This window comes from Oncorhynchus masou, chromosome 10 (genome assembly GCF_036934945.1).
Source record: "Oncorhynchus masou masou isolate Uvic2021 chromosome 10, UVic_Omas_1.1, whole genome shotgun sequence".
Taxonomy (NCBI): Eukaryota; Metazoa; Chordata; class Actinopteri; order Salmoniformes; family Salmonidae; genus Oncorhynchus; species Oncorhynchus masou.
Window position 1 is genome coordinate 42,607,101 of NC_088221.1, and position 18,020 is coordinate 42,625,120.

General features: G+C 43.7%; 1 protein-coding gene across 1 annotated transcript in view; it reads right to left on the reverse strand.

Moving 5' to 3' along the window:
* Nucleotides 1-18,020, reverse strand: part of LOC135547653 (activin receptor type-2A-like) — a 56,414-nt gene that overhangs the window by 11,112 nt on the left and 27,282 nt on the right. The window contains exon 5 of the mRNA XM_064976844.1: nt 16,026-16,180. Within this exon, the coding sequence (XP_064832916.1) occupies nt 16,026-16,180 (155 nt within the window). The remainder of the gene's footprint in view (nt 1-16,025; nt 16,181-18,020) is intronic.

Genomic DNA, 18,020 nt, shown 5'->3' on the forward strand with positions numbered 1-18,020 from the left:
TGTGTGTAGTATGTGTGTGTGTGTGTGTGTTAGCCACCATTCTCCCAACCCATATTGATACACTGCTCAAAAAAAAGGGAACACTTAAACAACACAATGTAACTCCAAGTCAATCACACTTCTGCAAAATAAAACTGTCCACTTAGGAAGCAATACTGATTGACAATACATTTCACATGCTGTTGTGCAACTGGAATAGACAACAGGTAGAAATTATAGGCAATTAGCAAGACACCCCCAATAAAGGTGTGGTTCTGCAGGTGGGGACCACAGACCACTTCTCAGTTCCTATGCTTCCTGGCTGATGTTTAGGTCACTTTTGAATGCTGGCGGTGCTTTCACTCTAGTGGAGGCATGAGACGGAGTCTACAACCCACACAAGTGGTTCAGGTAGTGGAGCTCATCCAGGATGGCACATCAATGCGAGCTGTGGCAAGAAGGTTTGCTGTGTCTGTCAGCGTAGTGTCCAGAGCATGGAGGCGCTACCAGGAGACAGGCCAGTACATCAGGAGACGTGGAGGAGGCCGTAGGAGGGCAACAACCCAGCAGCAGGACCGCTACCTCCACCTTTGTGCAAGGAGGAGCAGGAGGAGCACTGCAAAATGACCTCCAGCAGGCCACAAATGTGCATGTGTCTGCTCAAACGGTCAGAAACAGACTCCATGAGGGTGGTATGAGGGCCCGACGTCTACAGGTGGGGGTTGTGCTTACAGCCCAACACCGTGCAGGACGTTTGGCATTTGCCAGAGAACACCAAGATTGGCAAATTCGCCACTGGTGCCCTGTGCTCTTTACAGATGAAAGCAGGTTCACACTGAGCACGTGACAGACGTGACAGAGCCTGGAGACGCCGTGGAGAACGTTCTGCTGCCTGCAACATCCTCCAGCATGACCGGTTTGGCGGTGGGTCAGTCTTGGTGTGGAGTGGCATTTCTTTGGGGGGCCGCACAGCCCTCCATGTGCTCGCCAGAGGTAGCGTGACTGCCATTAGGTACCGAGATGAGATCCTCAGACCCCTTGTGAGACCATATGCTGGTGCTAGACCTCATGTGGCTGGAGTGTGTCAGCAGTTCCTGCAAGAGGAAGGCATTGATGCTATGGACTGGCCCGCCCGTTCCCCAGACCTGAGTCCAATTGAGCACATCTGGGACATCATGTCTCGCTCCATCAACCAACGTCATTTTGCACCACAGACTGTCCAGGAGTTGGCGGATGCTTTAGTCCAGGTCTGGGAGGAGATCCCTCAGGAGACCATCCACCACCTCATATCAGGAGCATGCCCAGGCGTTGTTGGGAGGTCATACAGGCACGTGGAGGCCACACACACTACTGAGCCTCATTTTGACTTGTTTTAAGGACATTACATCAAAGTTGGATCAGCCTGTAAGTGTGGTTTTCCACTTTACTTTTGAGTGTGACTCCAAATCCAGACCTCCATGGGTTGATAAATTTGACTTCCATTGATAATATTTGTGTGATTTTGTTGTCAGCACGCAGTGTATAAGACACCATATCACCATAACGTTCTTTGGCTGCATTCATTGCATGCTCAGACTCTTGCATTCCAACCAATAAGGCAATGGTCCATGCACTTCACTCCTGCTGCTGAATCCCAAACAGGACAGTGGATTTAGCGTATATCCGTGCACATAAAAAAAACATGAAAATGACAGTGCGCAGTTTCAAACTCAAATAGACATGAATGGTGCATCTGAGGTGGTGGGAGTCTCAAGCTTGAGGGATATGATAAATCATATTCACAAGAGATGCAGAAACTGAACAGATCGTAACCAACTGCTGAACGACAGAGACTTCTCTTACCTCCATCATAATATGAAAGGCGTGCTAGTTAAGGAAAGAGGTGCAAAGAAAACATTTCCAGCATGAGACAAAACAAATAACAGCTGAGCTGATGACCGATGGCCAGAGGATATTTTAACACCACTCCTGACCTAGGATCAGGGACAGCATGGGTCTGTCCTGAGAGTCAAGCGTGGCTTCAACGGACCTCAACAACAAGGATGGGCCATTGGTACAAAGCAACATCTGGAAGGAATAACCAGTCAACTGTGAGTTCCCCTGCAGCCACGTTTCCAAGTCACGACAACATCTAACATTCTATTAGACTGTCCTGCTCTACTCTACTCTGTCCTGCTCTGCTCTACTCTGTCCTGCTCTGCTCTACCCTGCCATGTCCTGCTCTACCCTGCCTGCCATGTCCTGCTCTATGTCCTGCTCTACCCTGCCATGTCCTGTCCTGCTCTACCCTGCCATGTCCTGCTCTACTCTGCCATGTCCTGCTCTACCCTGCCATGTCCTGCTCTACCCTGCCATGTCCTGCTGTCCTACTCTGCCCTGCCCTGCCCTGTCCTGCTCTGCCCTGTCCTGCTCTGCCCTGTCCTGCTCTGCCCTGTCCTGCTCTGCCCTGTCCTGCTCTGCCCTGAATGATCTCTCTTTCTCCCAGCACTGACTGACTCGAAACCCTGTTACAAAACAATCCTACTGAATCTCCAGCCAATTCATTCCTGTTTCCACCATTCACACACCACTGACCGGTGACGCAATAGGGCGAAGGGAGTGGCTAACAAAACTCCCGAGGCAAATCATAACTAGTAATGGTGTGTGTCACATTGGCAGTGTGTTAAGCGTATGTGTGTGAGGAGAGAGGCTGCAGCCCGCCTGCTAACACCAGGTTTTCAAGCACAGCTCTGTGTGTATATTATAGTGTGTTCAGCCTGAGGACACTGTAATAATGACAAGCTGACGGGAAGCATTTCAGCGGCTGCCAACAATTCCCTCAGAATTTAGCAATGGCTGTTACAGTGTGATTACGCTTCTGGTCCCTTCCCTCCCCTGACACACAGTCAAGCAAGTACAGACGGTTTCTTCACACACACACGCATACACACACACACACATACACGCAGCTAATTGCTAGTGATACATGTGTGCGAGTACAGACGTGTGCGAGTACAGACGTGTGCGAAAGCCAGAGCCTGCAGAAGAAAGCAAGCCCATGAGAATGTCAGAGTCCAGAATGTAGTAGAAACAAGAGTATAAAATGAAATCCCAGGCAGCGGTAACACCTGTGCCTGTGAAATAAAGCTGACCCTGGACTTAGGACCCAGGTGACAGTAACCAGAGTACGCAAAGACAGGTGCACTTTGTGTTCATTTGTCTGCCTGTCATTTCAGTGAGCCGTTGGTTAAGGAGGGAAAGGAAGAGTTGTAGTAGTGAAGCTGTATGACCTGTTGGCAGTGAGGAGAGACATTAAGGATGGTTCAAAGGCTGTGTGCCCTTTGTCTCTCTCCCATCTCTCTCCCCCTCCCCCTTTACCTCCCTAATTCTCTCTATTTCCCACCCTCTCTAACCTGCCCCCTGCCTCCCTCCCTCCCGCCCTCTCTCTCTCTCTGCTGAAGGACATGCTTACTCAAAAGGTGCCTTTGATATACATCAGGCAGCTGGCTGTAGATAGTCCAGCAGATAACAGCAGCTTCTTGGAGATCAGGTGTCGGCAATAGTGATGGGGGAGAAAAAAATGGATAGATTTCCATATCGGGCTATATTATTTTTGACTATATATCGTATCGTTTCAACAATAGCGCAAAAATTATATTGCGACATCTGCCTGTACATGGACCACAACACCAGGACTTTTCCTTCACAGCTTGTTCTCCATCTTCTTTTTAAATAGGGAACAAATTCGTTTTCAGAACTTTTATTTCCATGACTGATCAAAATTTGTGTTCTCATGGCTATTTCTTGTCTCTCTGCAGCAGACATATGGTGAGCAATATGTTTGAAACATCGAATCGCAATAAAATCCCAGTATCGAATCGCAATAGATATAGAATGCTGATAATCACAATACATATCTAAATCGGCACCTAAGTATCGTGATAATATTGTATCGTGAGGTCCCTGGCAATTCCCAGCCCTACTCAGAAAAAGGTGATTTTGATTGGTAAAACAAAGTCGTAAAACAGCCAAAGTCGGTTTTGGTAAAAAGACCAAATCACCTGGAATTCATCAAAAAAAATGTGATTCATTTAGAAAATCTGTTCCCCAAATATTATTTTATTTTTTTATTTATTTTACCTTTATTTAACTAGGCAGGTCAGTTAAGAACAAATTCTTATTTTCAATGACGGCCTAGGAACAGTGGGTTAACTGCCTGTTCAAGGGCAGAACGACAGATTTGTACCTTGTCAGCTCGGGGATTTGAACTTGCAACCTTACTAGTCCAACGCTCTAACCACTAGGCTACCCTGCCGCACACGAATAACAGAAATTGTAATCAAGGTATGAAATGATTGTCATTTTCAAATACAATCTCTTTTTGAGCTTAGTTGTGGTCAATTTGCAGTGTAAAATTATTATAATTATGTTCTGGCCCCCTGACCATCCGCTCCGACAACAATCGTTCCGCGGCTGAATCTAGTTGCCTAGCCCTGCTGTAGATGGTCCAGTGGATAACAGCAGACGAAGAAGACACTGCTGCAACATGGGGGTGGCGAGGCAGCATTAACACTAGAACCACTAAAGCAGTCATTTTCACTGCTCATTATTTTATTTCTCTGCCATTTTTTAAGTCATGCCCCCCTCCATCCTTGACTATTCTTAAAAACGTCTATATAACACACTGTCGTTGTCCGAATCTTAATATCACAAACATAACTGGAGTTATAACTAGTTTTAGGAGGGCATGTCATTTAAATGGTTTCCCCTGTTGCCTCTCCACCTCTCGACAGTAGGTCACGATCCGCTCATGTTCCCGACAGTAGAGCCTGCTCCTCTCCTTCTGCCTACAGTAGGACCTGCTCCTCTCCTGCCTTGCTCCTCCTGCTTCAGAGGGCCTGCTCCTCTCCTGCCTACAGTAGGGCAGTAGGGCCTGCTCCTCTCCTGCTTCAGACAGTAGGGCCTGCTCCTCTCCTGCTTCAGACAGTAGGGCCTGCTCCTCTCCTGCTTCAGACAGTAGGGCCTGCTCCTCTCCTGCTTCAGACAGTAGGGCCTGCTCCTCTCCTGCTTCAGACAGTAGGGCCTGCTCCTCTCCTGCTTCAGACAGTAGGGCCTGCTCCTCTCCTGCTTCAGACAGTAGGGCCTGCTCCTCTCCTGCTTCAGACAGTTGGGCCTGCTCCTCTCCTGCTTCAGACAGTAGGGCCTGCTCCTCTCCTGCTTCAGACAGTAGGGCCTGCTTCACTCCTTCTCCCTACAGTTGAAAGTGTAGTGCCCCAGCTGATAAACACCTCGATAATTGCCTCAAAACTAAACCGAAACATATTAGACACATAACAGATTCAATAATTTAAGTATGGTGGGGAATGATGCATAACTATGTACAGTTGAAGTCAGATGTTTACATAGACCATAGCCAAATACATTTAAACTAAGTTTTTCACATTTCCTGACATTTCATTCTAGTAAATGTCCCTGTCTTAGGTCAGTTAGGATCACCACTTTATTTTAAGAATGTGAAATGTCAGAATAATAGTAGAGAGAATGATTTATTTCAGATTTGATTTCTTTCATCACATTCCCAGTGGGTCAGAAGTTTACATACACTCAATTAGTATTTGGTAGCATAGCCTTTAAATTGTTTAACTTGGGTCAAACGTTTCAGGTAGCCTTCCACAAGCTTCCCACAATAAGTTGGGTGAATTTGGGCCCATTCCTCCTGACAGAGCTGGTGTAACTGAGTCAGGATTGTAGGCCTCCTTGCTCGCACATGCTTTTTCAATTCTGCCCACAAATTTTCTATAGGATTGAGGTCAGGGCTTTGCGATGGCCACTTTAAAACCTTGACTTTGCTTGGGGTCATTGTCCATTTGGAAGACCCATTTGCGACCAAGCTTTAACTTCCTGACTGATGTCTTGAGATGTTGCTTCAACATATCCACATAATTTTCCTACCTCATGATGCTATCTATTTTGTGAAGTGCACCAGTCCCTCCTGCAGCAAAGCACCCCCACAACATGATGCTGCCACCCCCGTGCTTCACGGTTGGGATGGTGTTCTTCGGCTTGCAAGCCTCCCCCTTTTTCCTCCAAAACATAACGATGGACATTATGGCCAAACAGTTCTATTTTTGTTTCATCAGACCAGAGGATATTTCTCCAAAAAGTATGATTTTTGTCCCCATGTGCAGTTGCAAACTGTAGTCTGGCTTTTTTTAATGGCGGTTTTAAAGCAGTGGCTTCTTCCTTGCTGAGCGGCCTTTCAGGTTAGGTCGATATAGGACTTGTTTTACTGTGGATATAGATACTTTTGTACCTGTTTCCTTCAGCATCTTCACAAGGTCCTTTGCTGTTGTTCTGGGATTGATTTGCACTTTTCGCACCAAAGTACATTAATCTCTAGGAGACAGTACACGTCTCCTTCCTGAGCGATATGACGGCTGCGTGGTCCCATGGTGTTTATACTTGCGTACTATTGTTTGTACAGATGAACGTGGTACCACAGGCGTTTGGAAATTGCTCCCAAGGATGAACCAGACTTGAGGAAGTCTACAATTATTTTTCTGAAGTCTTGGCTGATTTTCTATTTCCCCATGATGTCAAGCAAAGAGGCACTGAGTTTGATGTTAGGCATTGAAATACATTCACAGGTACACCTCCAATTGACTCAATGATGTCAATTAGCCTATCAGAAGCTTCTAAAGCCATGACATAATTTTCTGGAATTTTCCAAGCTGTTTAAAGGCACAGTCAACTTAGTGTATGTAAACTTCTGACCCGCTGGAATTGTGATACAGTGAATTATAAGTGAAATAATCTGTTTGTAAACAATTGTTGGAAAAATGACTTGTGTCATGCACAAAGTAGATGTCCTAACCGACTTGCCAGAACTATAGTTTGTTAACAAGAAATTTGTGTAGTGGTTGAAAAACGAGTTTTAATGACTTCAACCTAAGTGTATGTTAACTTCCGACTTCAACTGTAATTACCACATGCTGAATGGCTTTCAAAACCTGGGAAAATTCCCACATCGGCAGCAGGTGAGTATGTGTCGGGAATGTGGTGATGAGCCTTGTGGAACCTGACATTGGCAATGGGACAAATGTCACAGTGGACAATTTCTTCACTTCATCATCATTAGCGAATAAGTTGCTTGCAAAGAAAACAAATCTGTCTGGCACCAAGAACAAAGTGAATCGGGAGCTTCTCCCTCTGTGCAAAATAAGGCATCTGCACAGCTGTTGTAGTCCACAATGGTGCTGAAGAATGACAAGATGATGGGAGAACTGGAGACTATTACGCACTACAACCAAACAAAGTTATGTCAAAGTGTGTCAAGCAAGTGAAAGGTATGAAAACTGTGTCAAGTGTCAGGACAAGGGATAACAGCTAAGTCAACTGTTAGGACAAGGGATAACAGCCAAGTCAACTGTTAGGACAAGGGATAACAGCCAAGTCAACTGTTAGGACAAGGGATAACAGCCAAGTCAACTGTTAGGACAAGGAGTAACAGCTAAATGAAATCCAACTGATGCCATTGAGTGAAGACGCAATAAACAAACACGAGCTGAAAATAATTGACTATTTTTGACTGCTATGCTATCGACATATTCATTATAATGCCATTATTGCTTTTGTGCCGCATTTCACTATTTATCAAGGCCACTTGGTGCTTGTAATGATTTTTCGGCTGCTGATGTTTTCATAATTTCACTGTGCATCTTGACCATGCATCTTGGTGGTTGGGGGTATTTAAAAAAAAAATTTAAAGACTTTTTTTTATTTAGCTTTTACCGTACTCTAACACATATGCTTTCTGTCTCATAGTTGTAACAAAAGGTATTCCACAAATAAAATGTATTGAACACTTGAGTTTGTGTTTTTTATGCGTTTTTGTATTTAAATATAGCCTTGTAACATGAACAAATGAAAATGATATTGTAATATAATAAAAATAAAAAACTATTCTAAAATTACCCAAGACCTTCATAAACGCAACCAAATTATTATTTTAGCGCTAGTATATATGAAATGTATTCATTCCACTGTTAGAATGTCGCAGCCAGAATGACTACTAATCAGCTTGAAGGGGGTTCCTTAGAGGCCCAGTGGTTCTAGTGTTAATGAAAATACGGCTTGTTATTGATCAAACTCAGGCATGTCTCATTGACCTGCGTGCAGAAAGCCTTTTTATAGCCATAAGGGAAGGTGGAGGAGCAGAGGGAGAAAGCGTGGGAGCAGCGGGAGAAAGCGAGGGAGCAGAGGGAGAAAGCGAGGGAGCAGAGGGAGAAAGCGAGGGAGCAGAGGGAGAAAGCAGAGGGAGAAAGCGAGGGAGCAGAGGGAGCGTGCATGATTTATCCCCCCTCTCCTCTCCGAACGAGCAAACACTTTCCTGTGCTCAGTGTTTTGTGGTGCGGGCGATGACAAGTGGGCGAGAACCACACACACGCGCGCACACATTCACACACACACACACACACACACTTAATTGCCCCCTTCAATCCGCCTCTCATGATTATCAAGCACTGTACTTGCTTAGGACGCCCATACTGAGAAAGGACCACTCATCCTAGCTAGGCCTAACCAGCCTTCCTTCTATCTGTCTCTAACAGACCCCGTTACACCGATTCTGAGACAGGTTCATGTACAGCATGTCGATCGGTCTTCTAACTATTATAACACTAATACAGGAGTGGACATTGGTTCTAAAATCAGCACTGCTGCTCTTATGTCAGAGAAGTGGGTCTCATTGTGAAGAGAGGTCGAGTGCCCTTTGGTTCAGGAGCCTCAAAAAGGGGTCGACGTGACCTCTAAACCGATAGATAATCCACACCAAACCACTCACTTCTGTGATTAACAGTGGTAAACAGTGTTAAATAACACAAACAATATTTTGGGTGAACAACTATTTCATTTTGTCGCTATAACAAGGTTGGTAACAACATGTGGAAATGTGTTGCAGCTCAAATCAACTACCAAACCCACAATACAAAGCTCTTTCTCTGTGCTGGCGGACTAGCTGGCTAGCTAGCAAACGTAGCAACACACAATAACACCAAAGTCAATATCAGTATGTAAAGTAGCTATCTAGCTGTAAAAGCACCTACACAAAAGGCACTATTAATTTAGGGGCCTCTCATCGAGTTCAACTTGCAGTTTGTCTCGAGTGCAGAGTACGTTGTTATAGCAACACTGGCCATTTCCCACAGACACACAGGGCACATTGCAAGATAATACTTGAAGGAGAAACTGAGTTGAATCATTTGGTACACAGTTTAGATTGGGCACATCTAAGTGAAATCTATACTTTGTCATGTCAATATAAACGGATGAATGTGTTCTAGACAGATTTGATCATACTATCTATTAGCTGATTTGGGGATCTGGAAGCAGGTAATTGTTTTAAAAGTGTTATTGTGTTTCCACTCCCACCCATCTCCAGTAACAGGAACCATGTGTCTGTGACCCGTTTCAACACGATTTCTTGACTTCACAGATGGACCAAAAATGTAGATTTTACCCACTGATAGAACATACATTACCAGTCAAAAGTTTAGATACACCTACTTATTCAGGGGTTTTTCTTTATTTGTACTATTTTATACATTGTAGAATAATAGTGAAGACATTCTCTCAACCAACTTCATGAGGTCGTCACCTGGAATGCATTTAAATTAACAGGTGTGCCTTGTTAAAAGTAAAAACAATTGAGCCAATCAGATGTGTTGCGACAAGGTAGCAGTGGTATACAGAAGATAGCTCTATTTGGTGAAAGACCAAGTCCATATACCACCCACCACTGTGACCTGTATGCTCTAGTCAACTGGCCCTCGCTACATATTCGTTGCCAGACCCACTGGCTCCAGGTCATCTACAAGTCCATGCTAGGTAAAGCTCTGCCTTATCTCAGTTCACTGGTCACGATGGCAACACCCACCCGTAGCACGCGCTCCAGCAGGTGTATCTCACTGATCATCCCTAAAGCCAACACCTCATTTGGCCGCCTTTCGTTCCAGTTCTCTGCTGCCTGTGACTGGAATGAATTGCAAAAATCGCTGAAGTTGGAGACTTTTATCTCCCTCACCAACTTCAAACATCTGCTATCTGAGCAGCTAACCGATCGCTGCAGCTGTACATAGTCTTATCGGTAAATAGCCCACCCATTTTTACCTACCTCATCCCCATACTGTTTATATTTATTTACTTTTCTGCTCTTTTGCACACCAGTATCTCTACATGACCATCTGATCATTTATCACTCCAGTGTTAATCTGCAAAATTGTAATTATTCGCCTACCTTCTCATGCCTTTTGCACACAATGTATATAGACTCTCTTTTTTTTACTCCATGTGTAACTCTGTGTTGTTGTCTGTTCACACTGCTATGCTTTATCTTGGCCAGGTCGCAGTTGTAAATGAGAATTTGTTCTCAACTAGCCTACCTGGTTAAATAAAGGTGTTCTCAACTAGCCTACCTGGTTAAATAAAGGTGAAATAAAATAAAAATATTATGGGAAGAACAGCACAAATAAGCAAAGAGAAACGACAGTCCATCATTACTTTAAGACATGAAGGTTAGTCAATCAGGAACAAAGTTTTCTTCAAGTGCAGTCGCAAAAACCATCATGTGATGAAACTGGCTCTCATGAGGACCACCACAGGAAAGTAAGACCTAGAATTACCTCTGATGCAGAGGATAAAGTTCATTAAAGTTAACTGCACCTCAGATTGCAGCCCAAATAAAATGCTTCACAGAGTTCAAGTACAGACATATGTCAACATCAACTGTTCAGATGAGACTGTGTGAATCAGGCCTTCATAAAGGACACCAATAAGAAGGAGACTTGCTTGGGCCAAGAAACACAAGCAATGGACATTAGACCGGTGGAAATGAGTCCAAATTCTAGATTTTTGGTTCCAACCACCGTGTCTTTGTGAGACGCAGAGTAGGTAAACGGGTGATCTCTGCATGTGTGGATCTCACCGTGAAGCATGGAGCATGCTGCTTTGCTGGTGACACTGTGATTTTTTTAGAATTCAAGGCACACTTAACCAGCATGGCTACCACAGCATTCTGCAGCAATACGCCACCCCATCTGGGTTTGCGCTTCGTTTCACTGTCATTTGTTTTTCAACTGGATAATGACCCAACACACCTCCAGGCTGTGTAAGGGCTATTTGACCAAGAAGGACAGGGATGGAGTGCTGCATCAGATGACCTGGCCTCCACAATCAACCGACCTCAACCCAATTGAGATGGTTTGGGATGAGTTGTACCGCAGAGTGAAGGAAAAGCAGCCAACAAGTGCTCAGAATATGGGAAAAGCCTTCCAGGTGAAGCTGGTTAAAAGGAATGCCAAGAGTGTGCAAAGCTGTCATAAAGGCAAAAAGGTGGCTACTTTGAAGAATCTCAAATATAAAATAGATTTTGATTTGTTTAAAACTTTTTTGGTTACTACATGATTCCATATGTGCTATTTCATAGTTCGGATGTCTTCACTATTATTCTACAATGTAGAAAATAGTAAAAAAAATAAAGAAAAACCCTTGAATGAGTAGGTGTGTCCAAACTTTTGGCTGCACTGCAGGCTTTCACCTAATTGACAGGAGTTTCATGATTTTTGTTTCTGGAAGGTGGATTAGGGCATCACTTTAACTTGACTGTTGCTGCTGCAGCTGTGGCACAACCTCAGGAACATCAGAAGGGATGCCTGCCTGCCTATGTAGAAATAGTCAATGAAGATGTTAAAGAACAGCATGGCTCCTCACATCTACTTCCCAGCTCAGACTATGTCCTACATGATAGACTGGCTTGATGTCAACCTGACCATCTGCCAAGGGTGTCCGTACATTCATGCCTATCAACCAAAACTAAAGGCTGTAAAGAGGGACGATAATGTTATGTTGTTATAAACTCAGCAAAAAAAAGAAACGTCCTCTCACTGTCAACTGCGTTTATATTCAGAAAACTTAACATGTGTAAATATTCGTATGAACATAACAAGATTCAACAACTGAGACATAAACTGAACAAGTTCCACAGACATGTGACTAACAGAAATTGAATAATGTGTCCCTGAACAAAAGGAGGGGGGTCAAAATCTAAAGTAACAGTCAGTATCTGGTGTGGCCACCAGCTGCATTAAGTACTGCAGTGCATCTCCTCCTCATGAGCTGCACCAGATTTGCCAGTTCTTGCTGTGAGATGTTACCCCACTCTTCCACCAAGGCACCTGCAAGTTCCCAGACAAGTCTCGGGGGAATGGCCCTCGCCCTCACCCTCCGCTACCAACAGATAAACGTGCATCCGACAATCACCCCTGATGAGACAAAACCGTGACTTCAGCTACAAGAGCATTAGGACTGGCTCACAGTCGGCACTCCAATTCATCCCAAAGGTGTTCGATGGAGTTGAGGTCATGGTTCTGTGAGGGCCAGTCAAGTTCTTCCACACCGATCCTTGACAAACCATTTCTCTATAAAGCTCACTTTGTGCACGGGGGCATTCTCAAGCTGAAACAGGAAAGGGCCTTCCCCAAACTGTTGCCACAAAGTTGGAAGCACAGCATCGTCTAGAATGTCATTGTATGCTGTAGCGTTAAGATTTTGCATCACTGGAACTCAGGGGCGTAGCCTGAACCATGAAAAACAGCCCGAGACCATTATTCCTCCTCCACCAAACTTTACAGTTTGGCACTATGCATTGCAGCAGGTAGTGCAACGTTTGAAAGTTGTCAAACACTCAGCCAACCAACAACACAAGCTCAAGTACAGTAAGCTTATACAACCCATAGCTACTAATCTGTCTCATACAGCAGTACTTCTCTCACAGCATGCCGTGATGGAGGAAAAGTTTATGAACAAAGCGGGCCACAGTAAAAACAAAGAGGCGTTGTGTCTACAGTGGCATATCTGTAGCATCGGTACTTGTCTCTTTACATAATACACTCCCTATACTCCATCCACTGAGGTGAATCCATGCCATGTGCCAAAGAGAGAGGCCTTTCTGCCATCTTCAAATTTGATCCTGATTCGATCACCCTCACAGCTATCCTCCAATCACAACGATTATGCAAATATTGGAACTCTGTTTTTTCTCTCCACAGAACATGTTGGTATCTGGTTGCTAAGCAATTGCAATTTGCTTGTCCAGAAGAAACAGTCTGTCAAAAGTTGTGAGCTAGTAACTTTTGACATCTCAATTCTAAAACGAAACATCCCGCAATTCCAAAAGCAAAACATCTTAGTTTTAAGCCTCAAAATACAACTTGCCTAGCTAACAGCTAAATGTTTGTTTTTGACTTTATTTTAGAACTTCCTTGCCCCCCGGCAGCCAAATCGAATGCTCTGCACCTTATTGTGACTTTCTATTGGTAACGACCTATAAAACGTCACAATACGTTTGATTTGGCTGCACTTGAAGAGCATAGTCAGAACCACACATTTCTGATTATTCTATGCAAAACAATTGCAGACATTTAGCTCCATCATCAGAGTTATACAGCAAGTAACTGCATGCTTTTCATGATCAGTAAATATCAGCCTAACAATATTTAAGAAATAAGGCACCGGGCGGGTGTGGCCAATATACCAGAGCTAAGGGCTATTCTTAGTTACAAAGCAAAGCACAACGCAACCCCCAACGTGCCTTATTGCTATTGGTCACCAACATAATTAGAGCAGTAAAAATACTTGTTTTGTCATACCTGTGGTATACGGTCTGATATAACATAGCTGTCAGCCAATCAGCATTCAGGACTCAAACCACCCAGTTTATAACTATCATTATACCATGGCATTGTTGAATATTTGTTTCTAAGGGTCTGCAAGGGCATTTTAGAGCATGCATTCTTTCCCTAGAATGCACAGAATATCAGCACGGTAATGACGCAAGTCGGTTTGTTTGGTTACCACGGAAACTACGTTATCTGGTAAACTTGCTAGCTACTTCAGTGGATGTTGAACCGAATGAACATTTCTAGCTGCAAATGTGTTAAATTACAACCTATAAAATGTCACAATACGGTGCAGAGCATTTGATTTGGCTGCTGGGGGGCAAGGAGACACCAAGCTCCGCTAAAAAAAAGCATTGACAACTAACGTTACGTGCCGCTTTCAAGGGGGTTGTTAAATTAATGTTAACTATTTGGTTTTAATATCGTCACCTCTTGAAGAGCATAGTCAAAACTAAAAATTTCTGATCATTCCACTGATAGCTCTATCGTCAGAGTTATACAGCAAGTAACCACATGCTTTGCATGATCAGTAAACATCAATTAACGATGCAATTTCAGAAACGTGACGGTAGCCTATTCATTTGGCATGTAGCTAGCTAAGCAAACATGTATTGTCTGCTTGCTTCATTAGAGATTAGGGTTTTGGAAAGAGCTTGACATCGGTAAATCCTCATCCTGGTAAAGTTGTCAGTCGGACGGACTACTGTCATCACCACTATAGATGACAAACAAATATAGCTATCTAGTTTATCCCGCAAAAGTTAGCTTGTTAACTAGCCAATTCGACGTGATCCATCAATCATGTCTGTCAGCAGCAATTGTGATTAAACACTTAAAAACAGTTGAAAAGGGGATGTTAGGTAACTTCGCTAGGTAGGCCTACATTGAATGGAGAAAGGTACAACTGTACAAAGTTTCTACCGGTACAGTAGCTTACAAAGTAAACATAATTAGCTAACAGTACATTGGCAAATGCACCCTTCTACTGCTTGACGGGCAGAGCCCACAAAGGAGGGAAAATAACCTAAACCACTCCTATGTGTCAGGTATAGTTCACTTTTATTATATATAACTCAAATATCCAGTTAACGGTGGCCAATTTTGAGAGATATCTTGAGGCTACCCTCACATATCACTTTATGTTATCTGATCATGAAAAGCATGCAGTCACACACTATATAACTCTGATAGAGGAAAATGTGCGCAATTGTTTTGCATGGAATAATCTGAAACGTGTAGTTCTGTCTATGCTCTTCGAGTGGTGATGATATTACAATCAAATAGTTCAAATCTATTTAACAATCCCTTGAAAACAGCACGCAGTTGTCAATGGTTTTAGCGGAGCTGGGAGTCTCCTTGCCACCCAGCAGGCAAATCGAACACTCTGCACCATACTGTGACGTTTTATTGATAACGACTTATTGAACTTTGAGATTGCCAAAAGGCCAGTCTCTTTGGCAATGATAAGGAGTGGCATGTTAGCTGAAGAGAATGGTACACAGACTATCATATCTGTGGACACTGAATATAGTATATTTAGTGTATATCTCACTGGTCACCCCCAAAGCTAATTCTTCCTTTAGCCGCCTCTCCTTCCAGTTCTCTGCTGCCAATGACTGGAATGAACTGCAAAAATATCTGAAGCTGGAGACTCTTACCTCCCTCACTAGCTTTAAGCACCAGCTGTCAGAGCAACTCACAGATCACTGCACCTGTACATAGCTCATCTGTAAATAGCCCAATCCAACTACCTCATCTCCAATTCTGTATTCATCTTGCTCCTTTGCACCCCAGTATCTCTACTTGCACATTCATCTTCTGCACACCCTACCATCCCAGTGTTTAATTGCTATATTGTAATTACTTTGCCACCATGACCTATTTATTGCCTTACCTCTCTTATCCTACCTCATTTGCACATGCTGTATATAGATTTTTCTACTGTATTATTGATTGTATGTTTGTTTATTCCACGTGTAACTCTGTTGTTTTATGTGTCAAACTGCTTTGCTTTATCTTGGCCAGGTCACAGTTGCAAATGAGAATTTGTTCTCAACTAGCCTACCTGGTTAAATAAAGGTGTTCTCAACTAGCCTATCTGGTTAAATAAAGGTGTTCTCAACTAGCCTATCTGGTTAAATAAAGGTGAAATAAAAATACCTTGCTTGCATTATCCAACCAATACAGATCAAATGCTAGCTACAAGTGAAATTAAAAAGAGAACAACACTCATTCATATACAGCAGCTAGCCTATTACAATTATTGCCTAGCTAGCTACAACTGTTATTGTAACTAAAGAGGGTTTTGTCCATTAGTGCTGTGTGTTGTCATACCTGTGTGGGCACCAGGACTAGCGGGTATGCCAGCTTGTGATGGCGGTACATCCAGAACGAGAAGAGGATGATGGCAGTGATGCCTATGATGGGCACCAGTGAGTACATCAGAGTGGTGAAGACAGGAGGCTTCTGGGTAACCGGGTTCGATGTTGCTATGAATGGAAAGAGAGAGAAGAGAGGGAGAGAGAAAGATAATTAAATCAATCAATCTAGATTATACCAGGACAAAAGGACTATTATAGGATGTACTCAAAAAAAAGGAGCACTGAAAGAGTTTTGTAAAAATTACGCCACAATAACTTTGCCAAGAATGTGAAAAATAATGACTTATGTGTTGCAGTCTCTGTGTTCATAATATAGAGATGATATGGGCTCAACTTTAGCTGGCTGATGTCATTTTTATTGAATGCATTTCTAGCTATCTAGCTAAAGCATGTTTGGTTCGACCGGCTCCCATCCTGGCACAGGCCCATTACAGAGCTTCATGAGAGAGAGAGATAAGACTGGATCGCGCCTCGTCGCCAAAGCAGCAGCCCCACCACATAATCACAACATCCACTCGTGTCACCTCTGCGGTGGATTTCCCTTCCTACGCCTGCCAGCGTGACATCCAGTGTGTGTGTGTGTGTGTGTGTGTGAGAGAGAGAGACCGCGTGCCATTGCTTCTATGTGGGTGACCTCAGCTGAACTGGCATTAGGTAGCAAAAGAGGGGCACTGTTCATGATGCTGCCTGCCTGCCACAACCCCCCATGCAGTGCCCCTCCTCCTACCCTCTACCCGTCGCTCTCCTCCCCCTGCCCAGTGCTCCATTTTAGCTGCAAGCGGGATAACAACCCGGATTAGCCTCTTTGAAATGAAAAACATAGCAGGCCCAAACCCCCATCCTCTCCACCCTGCCTCCTTTGCCTGCATCCTCCCCCCACCCCCTGGCAGGATCACTATACGGCACACGCCATACAGGCATGGAATCGCTCTGGTCAGCAGGTGACGCTCTCTCCCGCTCTTTATCCACTCCTAGAGCCCTATAAAATATGGTTTACGGAGAACACGGCCGGAATCATGGAATCCAGACATTAAAACGGAATTCTACAATACTCCAAAATGTATGGAACTAAATGTATGGAACTAAATGTATTGAACTAAATGTACTGAAGACATGAACGAAATGCATCAGTGACTTATTTGTATTTTCCTGTAACGGCACAGTTCTGTGTGTTTGTGTACGGTTTCCCAGAAACCTAACTACAAAGTAGCCTATGCCTACCTGGCAGAATGATATCATGTTTATTTTCATCAATCCAGTGGCTATTTGTTTAGCAAACTCTGCAATCACATGAGTGCTACAGATTCATTGCTATCCAAACAACAAAGGGTAACTGCACCCAAAAATCTAAATGTATTACATTTTTCCCAAACCTGAAAAGTGGTCTCCGGATGTGGTTTAGGCATTGTTGTTGACTTAGAAAAACAACAAAATTGGACATTCTATTTAAACAGTGTGGCTTTAAGTGGAAAACTGGAAAAACTAAACAGAGAAAAGGGAATTTATAGGACCCTACACTTCTGCATGGTCGCTCTACAAAATAGGCCCTATTGCAAGGTTTCAAAAAAAAAAAGCAGCTGTGACTGTGTGTGACTGTGTGTGACTGTGTGTGACTGTGTGTGACTGTGTGAGCTGCCTCTGTCGCTCGATTCCATAGTCAGGCTCCGACCTAGCTTTTTGTTCCAAATATCCAGGGCATTCCACATCTAGTTAGTCGCTGCTGCAAATTCATGTCCACGTTCAGTTGCATAAGCGGAGGGAACAAGGCCCTTCCCCCACACCAACGCTTCAATACATCCTATTGGGTAACCTTTATCTGACCTCCACTGCAAAGAACACACTGATTTTCCCCATGAATTAACAGGACTATTCTGAAAAGGGCATTTCTGTTCATTGTTAAGCAACAATAGGGCAACTGGAAAAGGAGTTTCTCAACCACAACATTACG